This window comes from Typopeltis vanoorti, chromosome 7, assembly GCF_054136105.1.
Source record: "Typopeltis vanoorti isolate ZY-2024b chromosome 7, IOZ_Tvanoo_1.0, whole genome shotgun sequence".
NCBI classification, from domain to species: Eukaryota; Metazoa; Arthropoda; class Arachnida; order Uropygi; family Thelyphonidae; genus Typopeltis; species Typopeltis vanoorti.
The window spans coordinates 132,062,612-132,084,207 of record NC_143555.1 but is presented as its reverse complement, the minus strand read 5'-3'; the positions used below and the strand labels follow the sequence as shown (position 1 = coordinate 132,084,207).

Here is a 21,596-nt window from a genome sequence, read left to right as displayed (position 1 = left end):
GAAAACGACCCAGAGGAAGACCAAGATATAGGTGGATTGATACGGTACAAAGTGCCTTAGACGATAGAAATATAAGATCTGATAATGTTGGAGTCTCGACAAGTAACAGACTGATTTGGAGGAAAATTGTAGATAGGAAGTTAGTAATGATGTAATTTTTTCATGTAGTACTGTCATATCCTGTACACCCCTTGAGGGTACATGGCAGGAATTTGATGATGATGATGTTTTAAATATCAAATATTTTCTAATGTGTTGTGTATTTTCTCATCATCATCAAATTCCTGCTATGTACCCTCAAGGGGTGTACAGGATATGACAGTACTACATGAAAAAATTACATCATTACTAACTTCCTATCTACAATTTTCCTCCAAATCAGTCTGTTACTTGTCAAGACTCCAACATTATCAGATCTTATATTTCTATCGTCTAAGGCACTTTGTACCGTATCAATCCACCTATATCTTGGTCTTCCTCTGGGTCATTTTCCTGCTATCCTGGCAGAGAACACTTGTTTTGCTAATCTTTCCTCTCCGATTCTATTTAAGTGACCATACCACCTGAGATTAGCTCTGCTAACACATTCCTGGATGCTGACAATGTCAAATTATTTCCTAATATCCTCATTTTTAATATGATATTGCCATTGATGCCATCTGTTCACACCTCTAATCTTTCTCAGGACTCTCATATCTGCGGTCTCTAGTCTTTGGTCAAGTGTTTTACTTCTGACCCAGCTTTCAGATCCATAACTTAAAATTGGTTTGAAAACTTTCTTATATATATACATCTAATTTAGTGTTCCGACTAATTTCTTTCTTATTCCATTTGAATTTATTCAATTGACTTCCCACCATACCAGCTTTGCTGATTCTGTTGTCTATTTCTATATTTAATTTACCATCTTCAGTAAAAATCGTGCCTAAGTAGCTGAAATGTTTTACTTGTTCCACAGGTTCTCCATTCACAACACAGTTGACATTTTCAATGATTCTGCCTATTTTCATTGTCTTTGTCTTTTTATTGCTGACCTTCATACCATATCTATTACAACAGCTATTCAATTTAGTCAGAGAATCTTGCAGACTTGTAGCGGATTTATTTAGAAGTATAACATCATCCGCATAAAGCAAAGAGCTGACATTAACATCTCCAATTTTGATATCAGGTTTAATACCACTTTCCTTGATAATGTGATCCATATAGATAATGAATAACAGAGTGGATAATGTACATCCTTGTCTCACACCAGATTTAACATTAAACCATCTTCCTGTACTTCCTTCAATTCTAACTGCTCACTTACAACTCAAATAAAGACTAAGTATTGCTTGATATAATGCCCCATTGACACCATATAACTGCAGCGTATTGAATAGCTTATCTCTTGGCACCTTGTCATATGCCTTTTCCAAATCGACAAAACTTAAATACAGATCTTTGTTATATTCCCATGCTTTCTCGACTATTTGTCGTAAAGTGAAGATCTGATCCTGACAGCCTCTATTTGGCCTGAATCCAGCTTGTTCTTCACCCAGCTTTTCTTCCACAATTCTTCTCAACCGTTTCTCAAGTATACATGCATAGATCTTGCCAGGAACACTCAGTAGGGAAATACCTCTGTAATGCTCACATTCAGTTTTATTTCCCTTTTTATATATGGGTACTATGAGCGCTCTACTCCAATCATCGGGAATTCGTCCCTCTGTCCAGGTTTCTGAACTATGAAGTGCAGCCACTGTAAGACTCTTATACCACCATACTTCAGCATTTCTGGTCGAATATTATCTGCTCCTGCTGATTTCCACATTTCAAGCCTTTGATGGCTTTTTCTACTTAAGTATGGATATGTATTCCTGACTGCATGCCTGGTCAGTGTTTTTTATCACTGTGCTGTTATCACTGTTTGTTTCATTTAGCAGTTTTTCAAAGTAATTACTCCATACTTCAAGGATATCTTTTTCTCCTGTTTTCATGTCACCTTTATCATCTCTAATTCCTTTTACAGCACTCTTTCCTCCATTCCTAAGCTTTTTCAACAACCTCCAGAATATTTTGCCACCTTCTTGATATTTATTTTCTATATTCTTGCCAAAGTCCTCCCATGACTTTTGTTTAGCTAGTTTTACACACTGTTTAGCTTTCTTACATTTGTCTCTGTATTCTGTAAGAGTAAAAGCTGACTTATTTGCCAGGAACTTTTGATATGCTTTCTTCTTTTCTTTCACTGCCTCTTTAACTTCCTGTGTCCACCAGGGAGTTCTGATTTTTTTATCCTTGCACACAACCTCACCACATGCCTCTCTGGCAGAATCAATCAATGTTTTCTTCAGAGTTTGCCACTGAATCTCCAAGGTTTGATTCCTGTTCTCAAACTCTTTCATTTTCTTTTCAATAATCTTTCTGTATTTTAGTCTACAGTTCACATCTGAGAGCTGCTCTTTTATTCGCTTTAAAACTTTCTTACATGTTATTCTTTTCAATATGAAATTCAGTTTTATCCTGCTCAAGACTAAATAGTGATCACTTCCAATTTCAAATCCTCTGTACACTCTGGTGTCCTGCACCAGGGAGAAAACATCACTATCAACAATAACATAGTCGATGAGACTTTTCTTATTCCTAGCCTCTTCTCTCCATGTGAATTTGTGCACATTTTTATGTTGGAACATGGTGTTAGTAATAACCAGTCCATGTCCTTAGCAGAAATCCAACAGATATTTGCCATTATTATTAGCTTTGCACTTTTCTCCAAATTTTCCCAAAATATTTTTGTATGTCTCACAATCATTTCCTACTCTGCTATTTAGATCCCCAACAAGGACAAACTTTTCCTTTTTCATTGTATCAGTTGCTTTTTCTAAAGCCTCAAAAAATTCCTCCACTTCTACCTTAGTAGAATCTTCTGTGGGACCATAGGCACAAATAAGTCTCATTGTCCAGTTCCCCATTCTTATATTTGCCCACATTACTCTACTTGAGACTGACTGCCATTCAAGAAGATTAGCCTCGTATTTTGTGTTGAATACTATGGCTACATCTTCTTTTCCTTGATTGTCATTGCCTGAATATAACATTTTGTATTTATTGCTCAGAATGATCTCACCAGTTTTGGTCTTTTTTGTTTCAGTCACCCCTATTATGTCGATCTGGTACTTATCTAATTCCTCAGCTAGCTCCATTTCTTTGCCATTCAGGCTTCTTACATTGATAGTACTGATCTTTAACTCTGGTGATGTTGAGTTGGGGTTTGTTTTCAGATTTGTTCCAGTAGCTGACTTTTCGCTGTTCACCCTGGTTCGCTGGTGAAAACAACGGGGGCCTTGTTTAACCGGGCGACGCCCCAGCCGGCATGAAATTTTGTCATGTTGTACCATCATTTTTTATTTTGGTTTAACCAATAAGAATACAATTTGGTCGGCTAAATCCCAAATTGCCAGCCCATCCTCGTTCTTTCAATATCAAAGTAGATACCCAACAGGGTGTACCACGAGAAGGTGAGGATTGGACATTAGGTCAGAAGCCCTGGTCGGTTCTCTGCATTCCTTTAAAGGCTATGTGGAGGTCTCCTCTCAGTTATACAGCTTTGACCCTTAAGCACCCCCCATTTTGTTTTTAATAGAATTAAAACAGTTCCCTGTTGATATTGATGATTTAGAAAATTTAAATAGTATATATTTCACTATTGTAATTTGAATAAATGATTTGTTGCACAGTCTTTTTTTTTAACCAACTGTTGACACGAAACTTCACATAATTGCCAAAATGTTCTAGTTTCAGTGTGTTCCAATTAACCGGAATCTGCTGTATTATGCAAATCCCTATTTTTTTTTAATACTGCAACCACATAGTTGGATATAAAAGCATGGAATGCATGCTAAATTACTTTAGTTTTGTACAATACTGGAAATTGGTTGTAATTTACAGTTGACAGATTTTCATTCAGGTGTTATTATTGACATTCATGTTAGTCATGAAACAGTTTGTGTGGACATAGAGAGAGAGAGAGAGAGAGAGAGAGAGAGAGAGAGAGAGAGAGAGGTAAAAATATTTGTGTATTCCTTCTACCATGTGTCAACGTGTTCTCTTAAAATAGGAGGTCAGAGCAGCCACTGTTGAGATTTATACTAGAGTGTTACAAACTGAATGTCATTATCCTCTTCTATCTTCATGGAGAGGCTGTTCTAGCTGAGAACAGCCTCTGTTCTTAAACATCATCCCAAACAATGCTCAGGTTTGGCTTATGTAGTGCAGTTTGCCATGATGTGCTTTAAAAGTGAGGAGTGACAAATGATTATTTACTAGATAGCATGTTAACAGATGGATAGATAAGAAATAGCGTGTTATTTAGTAACATGATGTCTGTTATCTCTCTCTCTATGGGAACAGGACCTCTTGTTGAAGTAAACACTGAATCTTATATTCTGGATTACACTGTGTGTTGCCTCTACTGTAGCAGATCTGTGGAAATGATCCACTCAAATATCAGCATAATAATGTACCATGAAAATTGAAAACTCAACACATAAATATATTCTAGATATCTGGAGTAGCTACTTTTAAAGATCAAAAACCTGAATGTGTCAAGTTGGCTGCAGTAGATGACATTTGACCAGAAATGCTCAAATATGGATATATAAAAGTTTTAAAGTATCTACATTACATTATCCAGAGGCCTGGTGTGAGAGGGTTGAATTCCAGTTGATTGGAGTAGAGCTCTCTTAGTACCCATTTATAAAAAGGGAAATAAAACAATGTGAAAATTACAGGGGTATTTCCTTACTGAATGTTCGTGGTATGATTTATGCAAGTAGAAGAAATGGCTAAAAAAAATTGCATAATGGAAGCTTGGAGAAGAACAAGCTGGATTCTGGCCAAAGAAAGGCTGTCAGGATCAGAATTTCACTTTAAGACAAATAGTTGAGAAATCTTGGGAATATGACAAGAATTTGTGTTTAAGTTTTGTAGATCTGGAAAGGGCATATGACAGGGTGGCAAAAGGAAGGCCCTTTAAAATGCTACAGTTATATCATGTAAATAGGACATTATATCAAGCAATACATAGTCTCTATTTGAGCTGTAAGTCAGCATTTATAATTGAAGGAGATGCAGGAAGATGGTTTGATCTTAAATCAGGTGTTTTCAATAGGAGTGCATGTTATCTCCACTGTTAATCATTATCTCTATTAGGGGTTTCCAAACTGTGAGGTATGTACCTTTCTTGGGGGAGGTACAGAGTCCAGAGGAGGTGTGAAGAACCTTTTAGTTGTACACTGTTACAATAAATTCATTTTTCCCAAAATACTTATTTCAAGTGAGTAATGTTGTGGTGTAGGAGGAGGCACAAACATTGCTTTCACTTATGGCCAGGTTGTTGAAGTCGTACAACTGCATATCATATCAATTTGTATTTCATGGAGGATGATCTCATTAAAGTACAGAGCAAATCTTTGTTAAGGTAAAATTTTTTAATCAAAATCTTGATAAATTCTGGTGTTCACAAATGGTTACATACCCAATTATGACAAGTAATGCTCTTTTAGCATTAATTCCATTTGCTATAACTTAACTATGTCAATCTGGGTTTGCAACATTAGTCAGTGTGAAGACAAAGTTTAGAAATCGACTGGATGCCAGACATGATATTCTCCTAGCACTGTCAAAGACTGTTCCTCGATTTTCCATCCCAACTGGTCGAAAGCAGCAACATCCATCTCATCAAGGCAGTTATTAAGAATTATATAATTATTTTATAATTATATATTCCACTACCATATAATAATTATATATTCCAGCAGGATAAATAATTCTGATTCTAAGTGTGATTCTGATATATTGGAGAGAGTGCAAAGGAGAGCATTAAAAAATGATATCAGGATTATGGAATACTGATTAAGAAGAGATATTGAGAATTTGTAGACTTCAGACAATAGCAAACAGGAGAAAAAGGGATGATATGATTGAGACTTACAAACTTCTGAAAGGGTCATACAGGATTTCAGTTGATGGAATTTTTCAGTTTATTGAGGATGGGTAAAGGACAAGAGGGCATCCTTGGAAGCTGAGAATGAATTCTTCTAAGAGGGGGTGGGTGGGTGAGGGCTTGATTTTTCTCTCATATGGTGGTGCGTGATTGGAATGGATTGCCAGTGGATGTCATGAGTGCAAGCAGCATAAATGAATTCAAGAATAATTATAAAATCGATGAGTCCCTGACTCCCTGGAGGTCTCTCTTAATAATCATAATAATAGTTATTATTTTTGTTTCATTTGAACACAGTTATTTTTATATCTTTATTAAAAGTGAAGTTCATTGTATTGTTTTCATTGTTCAAACGTGTAGAAAGGCTTATGTGTTCATCGTACATGTTGTTTAATTTTGACGGTATATATCAGAACACAGAATTATAAGTAAATAATTACACTGGCCAACAAAAAAAAAATTTTTTTTCTGCTGATTATGATCTGACAATTGTTTTTTTACTAATTTGGGTGCGCTGATTTCAAATATCAAACCCAATTTTCTTTATCACGTCAGGTTTTTCCTCTATGGCATTTTCTTTTTGCAAATTTGTAAGTTTTTGATAGTTTTAAGGAGGCAGTACTATTTAGAGGATCAAAAAAATCGATTTTTTAATATTATTTTCTGAAAGTATGTACTTTTAAAAATCTGGTTCTAACTTTTTATCAAGAAATTCGAAAAATTCCCGAAGATATAACCTATTATTCAAAGCAGTGCACAGATCAGAATCGGAGCACTCACTGCTCTTGCCTGTTAGTGAACGAATAAATGCGTAAGAACCTGCAACGGCACGTACCGGCGCTTTGAATGCGAGAGAGGCCGATAACCGACCTAATACATTTATTATGACAACTGCCTAAAACAAATGAATGCTATATGTGTCATAGTGGACAAAGAACGATCGAAATCAGTCAATCATTAATTGATCGTGAAAGTATGATGAGCGCTTATAACATTTCAATAAAGTCTCTGGTTTTTTTTTTGTCTTGTTAATTGCATGTTAGTTGGCAGCGAAGAAAATACATCATGTCTACTACTCGAAATTGTGTCAATAGTGTAGATTCCTTCTGCTACATTTGTGGCAGCTTTACTGTTCCCAGTCAAAGGACAAATATCACTGATTTCGTTAAGAAAGTGTACTTTGCATACTTTGACATAAAAATTGCAGATCAGGACAAGTCATGGGCTCCAAATAAAGTGTGTAAGTCATGTGTAGAAAATTTACGACAGTGGAGCAAGGGAAAACGCCAAAAATTAGCTTTTGGCATTCCAATGATTTGGCGTGAACCGAAAAATCACGTAGATGATTGCTAGTTTTGTTTAGTTCAGACTTCTGGTTATAATAAGAAGAATAAGAAAAAAATTGTGTATCCAAATCTCGACTCAGCAATTCAGCCAGTTGCTCATTCCAATGAAATAGCCGTGCCAATTTATAAAGGACTTCCTTTACTTCAGAACAAGCATGATCATGATATGTCAGATGTATTTGAGGAGCAAGACCCGGATGTTGATTTAGACAATGAAAATTTAATTTCTAGTTCTGGGCCGCAACGTTTTACTCAAGCAGAATTGAATGACTTAGTAAGAGATTTGGGCCTATCAAAGGACTCATCGGAATTGTTAGCTTCAAGATTAAATGAAAAAAACTTACTGGAGCAAGATACGAAAATAACTTTTTATCATAGCAGGGAAAGTAATCTTGTACAATATTTTAAACATGAGTGTGGGTTTGTTTACTGTAACAATGTGTCAGGTTTACTAACTGAAATGAGTGTTGTACAATATCATCCAAATGAGTGGCGTTTATTTATCGACAGTTCAAGCAGAAGTCTCAAGTGTGTCTTACTACACAATGGGAATGTATATGGCTCAATTCCTATTGGCTATTCAGTCCACTTAAAGGAAACATATGAGGACATTAAAAAGGTTCTGAAGTTATTAAAATATACAGACCATAACTCGATCATCTTTGTGGATCTTAAAATGGTGAACTTTTTACTTGGCTTTCAAAGAGGATATACAAAGTTTCCATGTTTTCTATGCTTCTGGGATAGTTGAGCTAGAAACCAACACTGGAGTCAGAAACATTGTCCTCTTAGAATATCCTTAAATGTTGGAGAACAGAATGTTATAAATCAACCTTTAATCGACAGAGAAAAAATCATTTTTCCACCTCTACACATCAAACTAGGTCTTATGAAGCTGTATGTTAAAGCTTTAAATTTACAAGGTGACTGTTTCCAATACATATGTGAAAAATTTCCACGACTTAGTTATGAAAAAATTAAAGCCGGTGTATTTGATGGACTGCAAATTAGAACTTTAATGAGAGACCCAAATTTCTTCAACTCTATGAACGAAATTGAGAAAGAGGCCTGGACTTCATTTACGATGGTTGCAAATAATTTTCTTGGAACAAAAAAGTGTGCAATTACAAAGATCTAGTGCAAACAATGCTTGAAAATTTCCAGCGCCTAGGTTGCAACATGAGCATAAAGCTTCATTTCCTATACAGTCATCTTGATAGATTTCCTGAGAATTTAGGTGCTGTAAGCAATGAACAAGGCGAAAGATTTCATCAAGACTTAAAAACTATGGAAGATCGGTACCAAGGAAGATGGGATTCTCACATGATGGCCGACTACTGTTGGAGTATTCAAAGGGATTGCCAAAACAGAACACACAGCAGAAATTGCTACAAACAAAAATTTATTCCCTGAAACTCATGTGTAAGTAAAATTGTTATATTTTTATAAATATTCTTGTAATTTTTAATGAATATTGTTAAGTAGTTATGTATCTAATTATTGGCCTCTCTTGCATTCAAAGCGCCAGTATGTGCTATTGCAGATTCTTACGCGTTTATTCATTTACTAACAAGCAAGAGCGGTGAGCGCTCCGATTCTGCTCCGCACACCGCTTTGAATAATAGGCTATATCTTCGGGAATTTTTCGAATTTCTTGATAAAAAGTTAGAAACAGACTTTTAAAAGTATATACTTTCAGAAAATAATATTAAAAAATCGATTTTTTTGATCCTCTAAATAGTACTGCCTCCTTAAAACTATCAAAAACTTACAAATTAGCAAAAAGAAAATGCCATAGAGGAAAAACCTGACATGATAGAGAAAAATGGGTTTGATATTTGAAATCAGCACACCCAAATTAGTAAAAAACAAGTCTCATATAAAAGTCAGCAAAAATCGTGTTGGACTGTGTTATTTGTTGACTTATTGCTGATATTTCGCTGGTGTTATAACGTCTGTTATAGCTTCTTCAGAGCACAAAAAACACAGTTTGTCACAGTACGCGAGACTACAACTTGGTGTAACAAAGGGACTAGTTTACAAAAAACCATAGCAACAACACAAAGACTAAAGTCCTAATTAGGCATCCTATATATTAAAAAAAAAAAAAGAGAGAGAAAAAAAAAGCAGGTACTATGTCTTAAGATGACTGTCTCCCAAATCTTAGGCAAATTTATACAGCCATATTTGTTGAGATTTGGAGTATGTTTCAAGGCTTCTGTTGCTTCAAAGAACAATCTCTCTCTGACTTGTAAAAGCTTTTGTGCAGTACTTTTGTTTTCTTCCAGTTGATCCTGTGTGCAGGGGTAGCCAAAGTTTGGTCTGCTAGGCCTGACTTGCCATAGTGATAGTCCAGATGGATCTTTTGTCTTCACTGCTATGAATGTCCACAGTTTTTCCTGTTTGACCATAGTAAGCTTGATCACATGAGCAGGGTACTTCATAGACTCCTGAATGTGATAAAGGAGGAATGCTGTCCTTGGGTGAACGGATGAGAGTTGCTAATTTGACACACTGTCTGAATACGGTGCATAGTTGATGTTTATTGAGAATTCTAGATATCTTTTCTGATGTGCCTTTAATGTATGAGATGGCGACTATTTTGTTGTAGTTCTCCGTGGTGGATAGTGGGAGGGGGTGTCTTAGGAGCATTTAGTATTTTGTTTATCTTATGTGGATTATAGCCATTGGCAAAGAAGGTGTGGCGTAAGTGAGCCAGTTCAGCAGCAAGAGCATTGTCATTGAAACAGATTGCTCTCGCTCTGTGGGTTAGCACTGGTTATAACACCAGCAAAATATCAGCAATAAGTCAATAAATAATTATTTACTTATAATTCTGTGTTCTGATATATACCATCAAAATTAAACAACGTTTTCATTGTTCATTTGTGTTCATTTTAGAATTTGGAGTTTTAAGGGAGGTGTGTACATTAAAATTATGCTAAAAAGAGATGTTATGACAAAAAGTTTGGGAACTCCTATCTATATGGATCATATGAAGGAAAGTGGTATTAAACCTGATATCAAAATTAATTATGTTAATCTTAGCTCTTTATGTGGATGATGTTATACTTCTGAATAAATCCAGTACAAGTGTGCGAGATTTCCTGGCTAAATTGACTAAGTGTTGTAATAAATTTGGTATGAAAATCAGCAATATAAAGACAATGAAAATAGGCAGAAGCATTAAAAACATTAACTGTATCCTGACTGGAGAACCTATGGAATAACTAAAACATATCAGCTATTTAGGCACAATTTTTAGTGAAGATGGCAATTTAAATATGGAATTAAACAACAGTATTAGTAAGGCTGTATGGTAGGAAGTCAGGAATAAATTTATATGGAATAAGAAAGAAATTAGTCAAAACATTAAATTAGCTGCATATATATATATATACAATACATTGTATTGTATTGTATAGCAAAACACTTTTAACATATGGATCTGAGAGCTGCTAGAAAAAAAAAAAATCACTTGACCAAAGACTGGAGACCACAGATATGAGAGTTCTGAGAAAGATTAGGGAAATGAACCGATGACATCAGTGTCAGTATTATATTAAAATCAAGGATATTAAGGAAGAACTTGCCATTGTTATCATTCAGGAATGTGTATGGCATGGTTACTTAAATAGAATGGGTGAGGAAAGATTAGCAAAACAAGTGTTCTTTGCTAGGTTGACAGGAAAAAGGCCTAGAGTAAGACCAAGATGTAGGTGAATTGATATAGTAAAAAGTCCCTTAGAGACAAATATAAGATCTGATAATGTTGGAACCTTGATATATAATAGATTAAGTTGGGGGAAAATTGTCGATTGGAAGTTAGTAATGATAACTTTTTCATGTAGTACTATCATAACATCCTTTACACCCATTGAGGGTACATGTCAAGAATTTGATTATGATAATAATGTACCATGTTATTACAAGGACGGTAGTGACATGGTTTGATTCAATTTCCTTTAATTTTCATGACAAATACATCTCATCTCACACACTGCACTGTAAAAAAATCACTTTAATATAAATGGGTATACTGAATAGTTAATAATCATTGGTGACTTCTAATTATGTGAAAGCTGATGTAGCACTGAAATCTCATGAAAAGAATGAAGTCAAATTGAACTGTTGCACAACAACTTCCTAAAGCAGCATGTTACAGAAATGACTCAAAGTCAAACTTTTTAGACCTGATTACTGTGTGTGTGTGTGTGTGTGTGTGTGTGTGTGGAGTGAAGGGGAGGAGGTAAGTTAATGACATGACTTTTCTGACTCAAATTGGTAAGTAACAGTAATCATGCTGTACTGATGTGGGAAATGCTACATGAATGGATATTCCATTCAAAAAAAAGGTGACATGCTGAACTATAAAGTGGGAGGTTATTACCAACTGAGGATAATACTAGGTTCAGTCCCATGCTATCAGTAGCTAAATGGGAAGGATATCAGCAGTGCATGAGAAGTATTAAAAAAGATACATCAATGATGAAATATCAGAATGTATCCCTAAACTGTGAAGAATAAATAAGATTGGAATGAAATGGATGTGCAGGCTTATTAAACAAGAGACTTAAGAAAAAGATGTGGAAGGAATACAATAGGAAGGAATGTGGAAGGAATAAGTATAAGGATGTCAGGTATGAAAATTATATGGCAGAAGCCAGAAAGAGTTACAATTATTGTATGGAAAACTAAATGTAAGTATGAAAAGAAACTGACTTTGCATGATAATGTCAATCCAAAAGAATTCTGTCATTATGTTGCAAGTAAAAGAAAGAATGAATGTGAAAGAATAACTACTGAATTTTGGATGATATATGGGTGGCAGATACAGAAGAGATTGTTTGAGTGCCAGTTTTGCTAAATGCTGTCAAGTTGGTGTATGCATCATAGCTACTCAGTTAATGAAGAAACTCAGAGAATGAGGAGGAAGTAATAGAATATGCTGGCCTGGTGTTGGCTGAGCAGTTAGCTTATCTGCTCTCCAACTTATCAGCCTGTGGATTTGCATCTCACTGTAGGCATGGATATTTGTGGTTGTCTTCAGGTGGTAGATGAATTTCATCACATGCTATGAGACCACATCCTGCTTATTAGGATAAAAAATTAATGAAAAAATGAAAAAAATCTAATGCACTATAGGCTTACAACATTTCGTGAGTGGGAGTCGCATAAAAAAAAAAAGGGTGGTAAGGGCTGATTGGAAATCAACACAGATGTTAAGAGTGTTCATCTGAACTAGCTGTCTTTCCCCTTTGACCTTGCTGTATAGTTTAAGTACAGGGAGAATTGCACAGGAGTTGGAAGAATATATGATAATCCCATTGCACAAGGATGGTGCAAAGAGTGATATGTTTAACTATTGACTTGTCAGTATCTCTGGAGTGGTGGTGGTGAAGATTTTTGAAAAGTTAAGGGATTGTATACAGAAAGTGGCTGACAGAGAATTTATACTTTGCAAAGAAAAACAGAATTCATTCAGTTAAAAATTTGCTGAATAAATTGTTTGTAAATCAGTAATGTTTTTAAAATTTTTTATTACTATTGGTAGGATTCTTCTGTCATCTTTATATAACTTTTTCATGTTTATATTAGGATCTTAAAGTTAAAAGTGGTAAACAGTTGTTTATTTTGTAAAGCTGTGCATCTACTCATGGTGATTAAAGTGATGTTCACATTATTGCAGGCTGATATGGCTTCGTGGTCTGGATGTGTTGATAAAGTATCTGTAAATAAGAATGATGAAACAAGCACAGATTCTAATGCAAATGATAAACCTGATTCCCCTCAAGATAAAAACAAGGAAAAAGTAAGTTGTTAAATTTTTTAAATTTTCATTAAACTATAATAAATTTAGTTTAATCCTTTATCCAAGTGTGTGCAAACAAAGTTTGCGCCTGAAAGTAATTTCAGGACTGGGTTAAAGTGGTACAACACCGGGCGACTCCTTGCAAAGCTGGAGCAAGCTACCAACACTTCTATCTCAGTATCTCCCATAATGCAAAACACATCTCCTTGCGGATATGTATACTGTGATGCATTAAGGGAAGGGTCACTACCTACTTTCTAATGCTTCTGCCTTGGTATCTCCACTTGGGCCTGGCTCCCACTGAAGAGACCTCAATAAAGGTCAAAACTAGTCTGGGTAGTGGCCCTTCCCTTAATGCATAACATTATACATATCTGCAAGGAGATGTGTTTTGCATTATGGGAGATACTGAGATAGGAGTGTTGGTAGCTTGCTCCACCTTTGCAAGGAGTTGCCCGGTGTTGTACCACTTTACCCCAGTCCTGAAGATACTTTTAGCCGTAAACTTTGTTTGCACACACTTGGATAAAGGATTAAACTAAATTTATTATAGTCTGACCAAGTGAAAAATAAACTTTCAACATTTCATTAAACTAGTTTTTTTATGCTTTGTATACTTGTGTTTATTTTTTCTTTTTAGACTGTAAATGTTATAACAACAATAATTACCCAGGATAATATGCTGCATCAGGAAGGTTTTAAAAAATTTCCTCATAAAACTGCATTTTGTACAGGAAAGTTATGAATTCTATTTAATGATCATATGTTATGAAGTAAATATGATGTAGAGTGCAAATATAGATTAATTTATATGCAAGAATGTGTGTGTATGGATAACATTGTGATAAGAATAATTTTTCTTTAATGTTACATGGCAAAAAGCATTCATTTTGATAAATTATGGCTACTACCATGTTAAGAATAATTTAATTTCCCAATCTTTCAATCTTCATGTTAAGATCATCATATGGAGTATATACAGATACAAACTACATTACAATTCAAACAGTATGGAAAATTGACAATGATTTGATCAGCCATTATTCTACTTGCCTGATCTCTTTTGAGGGAAAATCCTACATCAAATAACATGGTTAGAGAACAAATTCATATTATCTTTTAATACTTTTGGTACAACAATAATGTTGGCCTAATCAGTAATTTAACATTAGTGTTTAATTTTTTTATATATTAAGGCTGGAATACTACAGGCGTAATTATAATTTAGAATTAAGTCTTAGAACAAAAGGTTATGTCCCATTCATATTCTTCAGACTTCTAGACCATCATTATTGTTAAAATTAGGGTGGTTGATTAGAATTTCACAGACCTCCTTAAATTTGTACTTGTAGCACGTTTTCGTGTGATGTAATGAACAGGTGCCTTTCAAATCAATTCTTTGTCGAGTATTCAGAGCATAATCATAAAGGCCAGATTTAAAATAAGTATGAAATTTAATATGTTGTTTATGTTCCTTTTTTTCAGATAGGAATTATGCATCCAATTTCACCTATCATATATGTCGGCGTATAAGACGACTCAAATACTACAGAAAACCCCTCGAAATCATGGGTCATCTTATACGGTGAATATAAAAAGGGAAGCTTAATTTCTCGGATGAACATTTAGATAGTTATAATACATCGTTATATAAGAAAATAGGCAGTGTTTATAAATTTATAAATTTTTTGTTGCATAAATTTATTTAAAATATTACAATAGATGGAAGTCTTAAAAAACAAATAATGATTATTAATCAATTTATGTTATAAAAACCTCAGTTTTTATGTTAATTTTTTTCATCATCTGTTGAAAATAGTTCTTCAGATTCATTGTTTAAATGATCGTCATATGGATCCCTGTTCGAATCCGGTGAATTGATTTTGTTTTCATCATCATCAGTGTCCCAACAGAACATCTTTCGTACCATCCATAAGATTAGATATACCACACTTTTTAAATGATTTTATTAAAGTTTCTACTTTTACTTTATTCCATGCTTTGATCACAAAATTGCACAACATATCAAGTGATGCAGCGCACATAGATCCACTGCTTATAAATGATTTTTCACCAGTCAACATCCAATTATTCCACTCTTCTTGCATGTGATCTTTAGATGGTTTATTCAAGCAGACGTCTAGCAGTTGCAATATAGAAGTTAAACCACCTGGTATAACAGCAATTTTTGTATTTTTTTTTCTAGAATACTTTTAGTATTCTCAGTTAATTGACTACGAAACATATCCCATATTAATAAACTGCATTTCTTCATTATACTGCCTGGTCGTGCGTTCCACACATTATTTATCCATAATTTCACACCATCTTCATCCATCCATCCTTGTTCATGAAAATGTACAAAAACACATGAAGGAAATTTTATCTTAGGTTTAGTTTTACGTTTGAAGATGAACATTGGGTTTTTTTTAAATATCTTCTTTCTTCCTCCATTCTCTTACTATCTTCTCAGTTATGTCAAACTTTCTTGCAGCAGCACAGTTATTAGTTTGCTTTGCCATTTCAGTTACCCTTATTTTAAATTAAGCTTCATACTTTCTTCGTTTTGTTGCTGGTTCCATGATTTTAAATGATAACAATTTTAATAATCCTAAAATTTGAAAAAAATGCAAAATCAATGATTAATTAAAATTGGGGGTAATTCATGTAAATACTGAATCTATGCTGCGCAAAAAAAATAATGGATGTGCTTAGATATAAAAATAACGGATATAAAAATAATACCTAACGTTGCATTAATACTTCTTATTAATAATAATAAGAAGAAATTAGGGGGGGGGTCGTCTTATACAATTGACATAAACTTAAAACCTAAAAATATCCTAAAATTTAGGCCTCGTCCTATATGCCGACATATATATGGCAAGTTACAGGTGAACTGAATACAGTATACTCCAGGGTGGGCCAAGGGAGGAAGGTGGTCCTTGGAGGAGTTTGAATAAGTTCCTTAATTCTGCAAGAGGTTTAAAGGTGGCATTAAGTTTGTATCTTGTAGTGCCTTAATGCTGCCTTTTAAACCTTCTTATAGTTTTTCCTGAAGTAATGGATAGTTCCTTTTGATACATTAAGCAGAAAACTTATCCTTGTTAAAACTTGTGAACTCGAAAGTGATGAAACTTCTGTTTGTTTTGGAGGTTGAGATAGAATGTTTTTGAGTAGTGTTCTGTTCTAGCCATTTTTTTTTGAAGGACAGAATTAAAATACTGTAGCTCTTGGTTTCTTTTATTCTAAATTTGTGGAAATTCTCTAGATTCTATTGCATAAGGAATGGATGATGCCTACTGTTTGTGCTGGGTAGTGATGAGAAGTTACATGTAAATAACATCCTGTGTTAGTTGGTTTCCTGTAGACTGAGAAGTTGAGTGTGTTTTTTTGCTCTATCTCAACTAATGTATCCAAAAACAGTAAAGACCTAATGAAAATTAACTATTATTTAGATATTGGTCAAGTGTAGGTGAATAACTAATTTATTACCAACTAGTTTTGCCGGCTTGTGCTGTCGGCTTCTTCTTCAGAGTACAATCAGGAAAGCAAAGAAATGAAAATTACAAGCTATACGTTAACTGACAATTCTATTTCAATAACAAAATAGTAGTGCACGTGAAATAATGCGCGTGTCACGGATACATGATTTACTTGTTGAGATGCATTTTGTAGTTTGCACTGAAGTTCATTTCTTGTGTGTTTATTGATCTAATTAAAGTCTTCCATATATCTGGTAGGATTAAACCCTGGTTCCTGTTGAGGTTATTTGTGGAACGAGCGACTGTAGCAGCTTCTTTGAAGATTCTGGAATGGTAGTTTTCCTCTATATATGGCATAAGACTTTTATTCCATTCAGTGATGTGATTGGTTGTAGAGAAGTGGGAAGAAAGGCCAGAAATATCTTGTCTGTTGTTTCTAACATAGCTGATGTGTTCCTTTTGTCTCACTTCAAAGCTTTTAGACGTCTGACCAATGTAACTTAGACCACAGGAATAAGGGATGTTATAAACTCCTGCATGTTTGTAGAAAGGATTGAAATCTTTTGGTGATCTTAGAAATTTCTGGATAGTTTCAACTGGCTTGAAGGTCACTCTAATATTGTGTGGTTTTAGGAGGCGAGCTAGTTTTTTTTGGAGATGGTTCCTGTGGTCTAAGTTGCATTGGTCAGACGTCTAGAAGCTTCGAAGTGAGACAAAAGGAACACATCAGCTATGTTAGAAACAACACACAAGATATTTCTGGCCTTTCTTCCCACTTCTCTACAACCAACCACATTATTGAATGGAATAAAAGTCTTATGCCATATATAGAGGAAAACTACTGTTCCAGAATCTTCAAAGAAGCTGCTACAGTCGCTCGTTCCACAAATAACCTCAACAGGAACCAGGGTTTAATCCTACCAGATATATGGAAGACTTTAATTAGATCAATAAACACACAAGAAATGAACTTCAGTGCAAACTACAAAATGCATCTCAACAAGTAAATCATGTATCCGCAACACGCACATTGTTTCACGCGCACTACTATTTTGTTATTGAAATAGAATTGTCAGTTAATGTATAGCTTGTAATTTTCATTTCTTTGCTTTCTTGATTGTACCCTGAAGAAGCTGACAACACAAGCTGGCAAAACTAGTTGGTAATAAATTAGTTATTCACCTACACTTGACCAATATCTAAATAATAGTTAATTTTCATTAATCTTTGTGGTCAAGAATTAATAATTTCTAAGAGTAAAGACCTATTTCTTTCTAATTCAATTTTAAATTTGATTTGAGGATGAATGTTGTTCAGGAAGAATGAAGAAGCTTTCAAACCTTATCAGGGAAAGAAACAATCATAACGATAAATTACCACTCAATAAAACAGTTATAAACAACTCCTCAAAAAAGTTATTTGATTCTGAAATGAACATCCTTGTCCATGATTTCAATTTTGTGATCTCCCCAAGTAAGGTTCCTAAATTAGATATCATGACAAATGTGGAAAAAAAAAGTTCTTGAGAGACAACTATGTCATACAGCATGTAAAGGAGGGCATGCAAGTCTCCAGAGTTTTAGATCTGATCATTTCATCAGAGGATGTAATTGTGAGCGGGGGTTTCACACTTTTCTCCAGTTGGTGAGAGTGATCATGATGTGACCACCTGGGTTGTGCTAACCATGTGCAGACTTTTGTGAGGAAAAGATATAGGTGGAAGTTACAAGGCTAGTGATTAAAATAAGCTTAGGAGACAGTTTGGAACTATAGCATGAAGTGGAGAGATGAGCAGTAAGGAAAAATTGCTGCCTGGGAACTGACAAAAAATACATAACAGCATCAATGTTTGAATGTATTGTGAAAGCCAAAAGGCTGAATAAGGTAGGTGTAAAATGAATGAATGAGATGAGGGGGCTTCGGCATGAAATCTAGAAGAAGACACTTTGGAGGTAGTACAAGATGAATAATGGTAATAATCAATTACATGAAGAATATAAAGAACAAACCAGGAAAATGACTCAGTAAGGACAACAAGAGTGCAGTATGAGCAAGAATTGGCATATCAGGCAAAGAAAAACCCTAGAGAGTTTTTTTAGATATGTGGCAAGTGGAAGGAAGAATGATTATGATGATCAAGTAAGATGATAACAATGGATGAAAATGGTAGAATGGTAAAATTGCAGAATACATTGTTTGAGATTGATTCAGTGATCAGTTTATAAGAGTGTTTCATCCTCATCAGGATGAAATCATGAGAAACTTAAATGTATAGGACATATAGAAGAGGATGGCTTAATTAGGTATTTGAGGAACTAAATAACCTTGATGTCAATAAGGCAATAGGATTTAATGTAACATATCACCATGTATCTTAAAGGAATTTATTTTAAATAATTATAATACCAGATAAAAATTCAAGAAATTCTATTCTGATAAAATATATTATGTGAGTTTTTATCTGGTATTATAATTATTTTAAATATGCCTACTCACAGTGTTCCATATGGAAACAAATATCTTAAGGGAATGTTCCAGGGAATTGGTAGTAGCATTGGCATACCTGTTTAATAAGAGTGTAAAAGGTTCCAAGGGAGCAGAAAGAAGATAAAATTGTTCCACTGCACAAAGGTGGTGATAAGCTGTAGCTACAAATTACAGCCCAATCTGCATATCTAAAGTTCTGGTGAAGGTACTAGAGAGATTGGTGAGAAGTAGGATACAGAAATGGGTTGATAACAGCAGTATTCTCTGTGGTTATCAGCATGGGTTTATTAAAGGGAGATCACGTTTTACTACCTTGTTATGGTACATAAGTTAGTAAAACGTGATCTCCCTTTAACAAACCCATGCTGATAACCACAGAGAATACTGCTGTTATCAACCCATTTCTGTATCCTACTTCTCACCAATCTCTCTAGTACCTTCACCAGAACTTTAGATATGCAGATTGGGCTGTAATTTGTAGCCACAGCTTATCACCACCTTTGTGCCGTGGAACAATTTTATCTTCTTTCTGCTCCCTTGGAACCTTTTACACTCTTATTAAACAGGTATGCCAATGCTACTACCAATTCCTAGTTATGTACCATAACAAGGTGATAAATGTCTTGGACAAGGGAGATGCATATATACAGTGGTATACTTAGATTTCTGCAAAAGCTTTTGATAGACTGCAACATGTCAAGCTGTTAAATAAATTGAAACTGGTGAGATTGGATTATAGACTTCTGAGTTGAATCAGTGACTGGCTGTCAGATAAGTATCAGAAAGTTGTATGTGGGGATGTAGTATCCTGAAAGAGGAAGGTCACTAGTGGTATACTGCATGGGTCAGTTTGGAGACCACTGTTGTTCAGTTTGTATGTTAATGATATTGGGATGAGTTTAACTAGTGATTTGCAAAATTGGGGATAGCAATGCAGAGTCACATGGATGTTATGGCTTTACAGGAGGACTTGAATAAATTGCATGAATGGTCAGGTAAGTAGAATTATCAGTTCATTGTTGTAAAGGGTAAGTTTTTGAAATTTGGTAAGTAGCAATGGTATGCAAAGTATACACTTTGAGGAGATGAACAATCTGGGAGTGGTGGTGAACAGGGACCTGAAATTCAGATGCCACATTGCACAAGTTGTGAAGATGTCACATCAGATAATGGAAATGATGTGAAGGACCCTGACCTGCAGAAATGAAGCAGTTGTGATGCTATTGTATAAGGCCTTGATCAGGCCTTCTATGGATTATTGTGTGCAGATGTGGTCACCAGGTTTTTATGGTAAGAGTATGTTAGAAAGGGTCTAGAGAAGATTCACAAAGGTTGTCATTGGTCTTTCGAATGTGGGGTACGAGGACAGATTGAGAGAATGTAAATTACAGAGTCTTTTGAATAGGAGGAGAATAGGAATAGGCTCATATAATGGAAACATATAAGCTAATCGGGGGGGGGGGGGTTGTTATTAGGTTGATATGGAAGAGATTTTACATAGAGAGGGAGGGGGAGATAGATGTTAGATAGATAGAATATTCACCGTTCTTGAACATTCATTCTCAAATCAGATTCACAGTTGAATTAGAAAGAAATAGGTCTTTACTGTTTTTGGATACATTAGTTGGGATATCAGAGCAAAACACACTCAGTGTCTCAGCAAACCAACTAACTCAAGATGTTATCTACATGCAACTTCTCATCACCACCAAGTACAAACAATAGGCATCATTAGTTCCTTATGTGATAAAGCCTAGAGAATTTCCAAAAATACAGAATAAAAAACAAAGAGCTACACTATCTTAACTCCGTCCTTCTAAAAAATCGATTACAACAGAACATTAGTTAAAAAAATTCTATCTCAATCTCCAAAACAAACAGAAGAATAAATAAACAAGAATATAAAGGAGCAGTGATTGTACGATATATACAATTAAATCACAGATGAAATAGCAAGATTTTTTTCCCAAAAAATCTAATAGTTGCTTTCTTCCCAATCCACAAAATCTTCAATCATCTGAAACCTCCTAAATCACCATATCTGTCACTTAAAAAAAGCCAGGTGTCTACAACATCAATTGCAGTTGTGGGCTATATTACGTAGGTCAGACTTCAGATCTGGGAAGATATGATGGCATTTGAGAATGAAAGAAAGCAAAAATCAGGGCTGCAGCACATACAACAGATACCAAATGTCTAGTAGAAAGTCAACAAACTGAAATTGTCCTCATTGATTACCTCTTTTACTCCAGAGCATTTAAGGGGGGGGGGGACATGTTGCACAAAATATTGCGACATATTTAATGATAAACACATAAATAACCTATTTCTCAAAAAAAATCAACAGAGGAGCTGTTGAAGACACTTGCCGATTTCCGACTGAGGTTGCCTCTGAATGCACTGTTGTCACTGTGCATGATGCATTGTTGCTGGGATCACAGATGTATCTTCGAATGGACTTAAGTCAAAGGATGACTGTC

At 34.9% G+C, this 21,596-nt stretch overlaps 1 protein-coding gene across 2 annotated transcripts in view; it reads left to right on the top strand.

Moving 5' to 3' along the window:
• LOC150105074 (Golgi-pH regulating cation channel) overlaps nucleotides 1-21,596 on the top strand; it is a 450,265-nt gene that overhangs the window by 80,528 nt on the left and 348,141 nt on the right. For both annotated transcript variants that reach the window (XM_090395474.1, XM_090395473.1), the window contains exon 6: nucleotides 13,022-13,144. In XM_090395474.1, coding sequence (XP_090251600.1) covers nucleotides 13,022-13,144 — 123 coding nt within the window. The remainder of the gene's footprint in view (nucleotides 1-13,021; nucleotides 13,145-21,596) is intronic.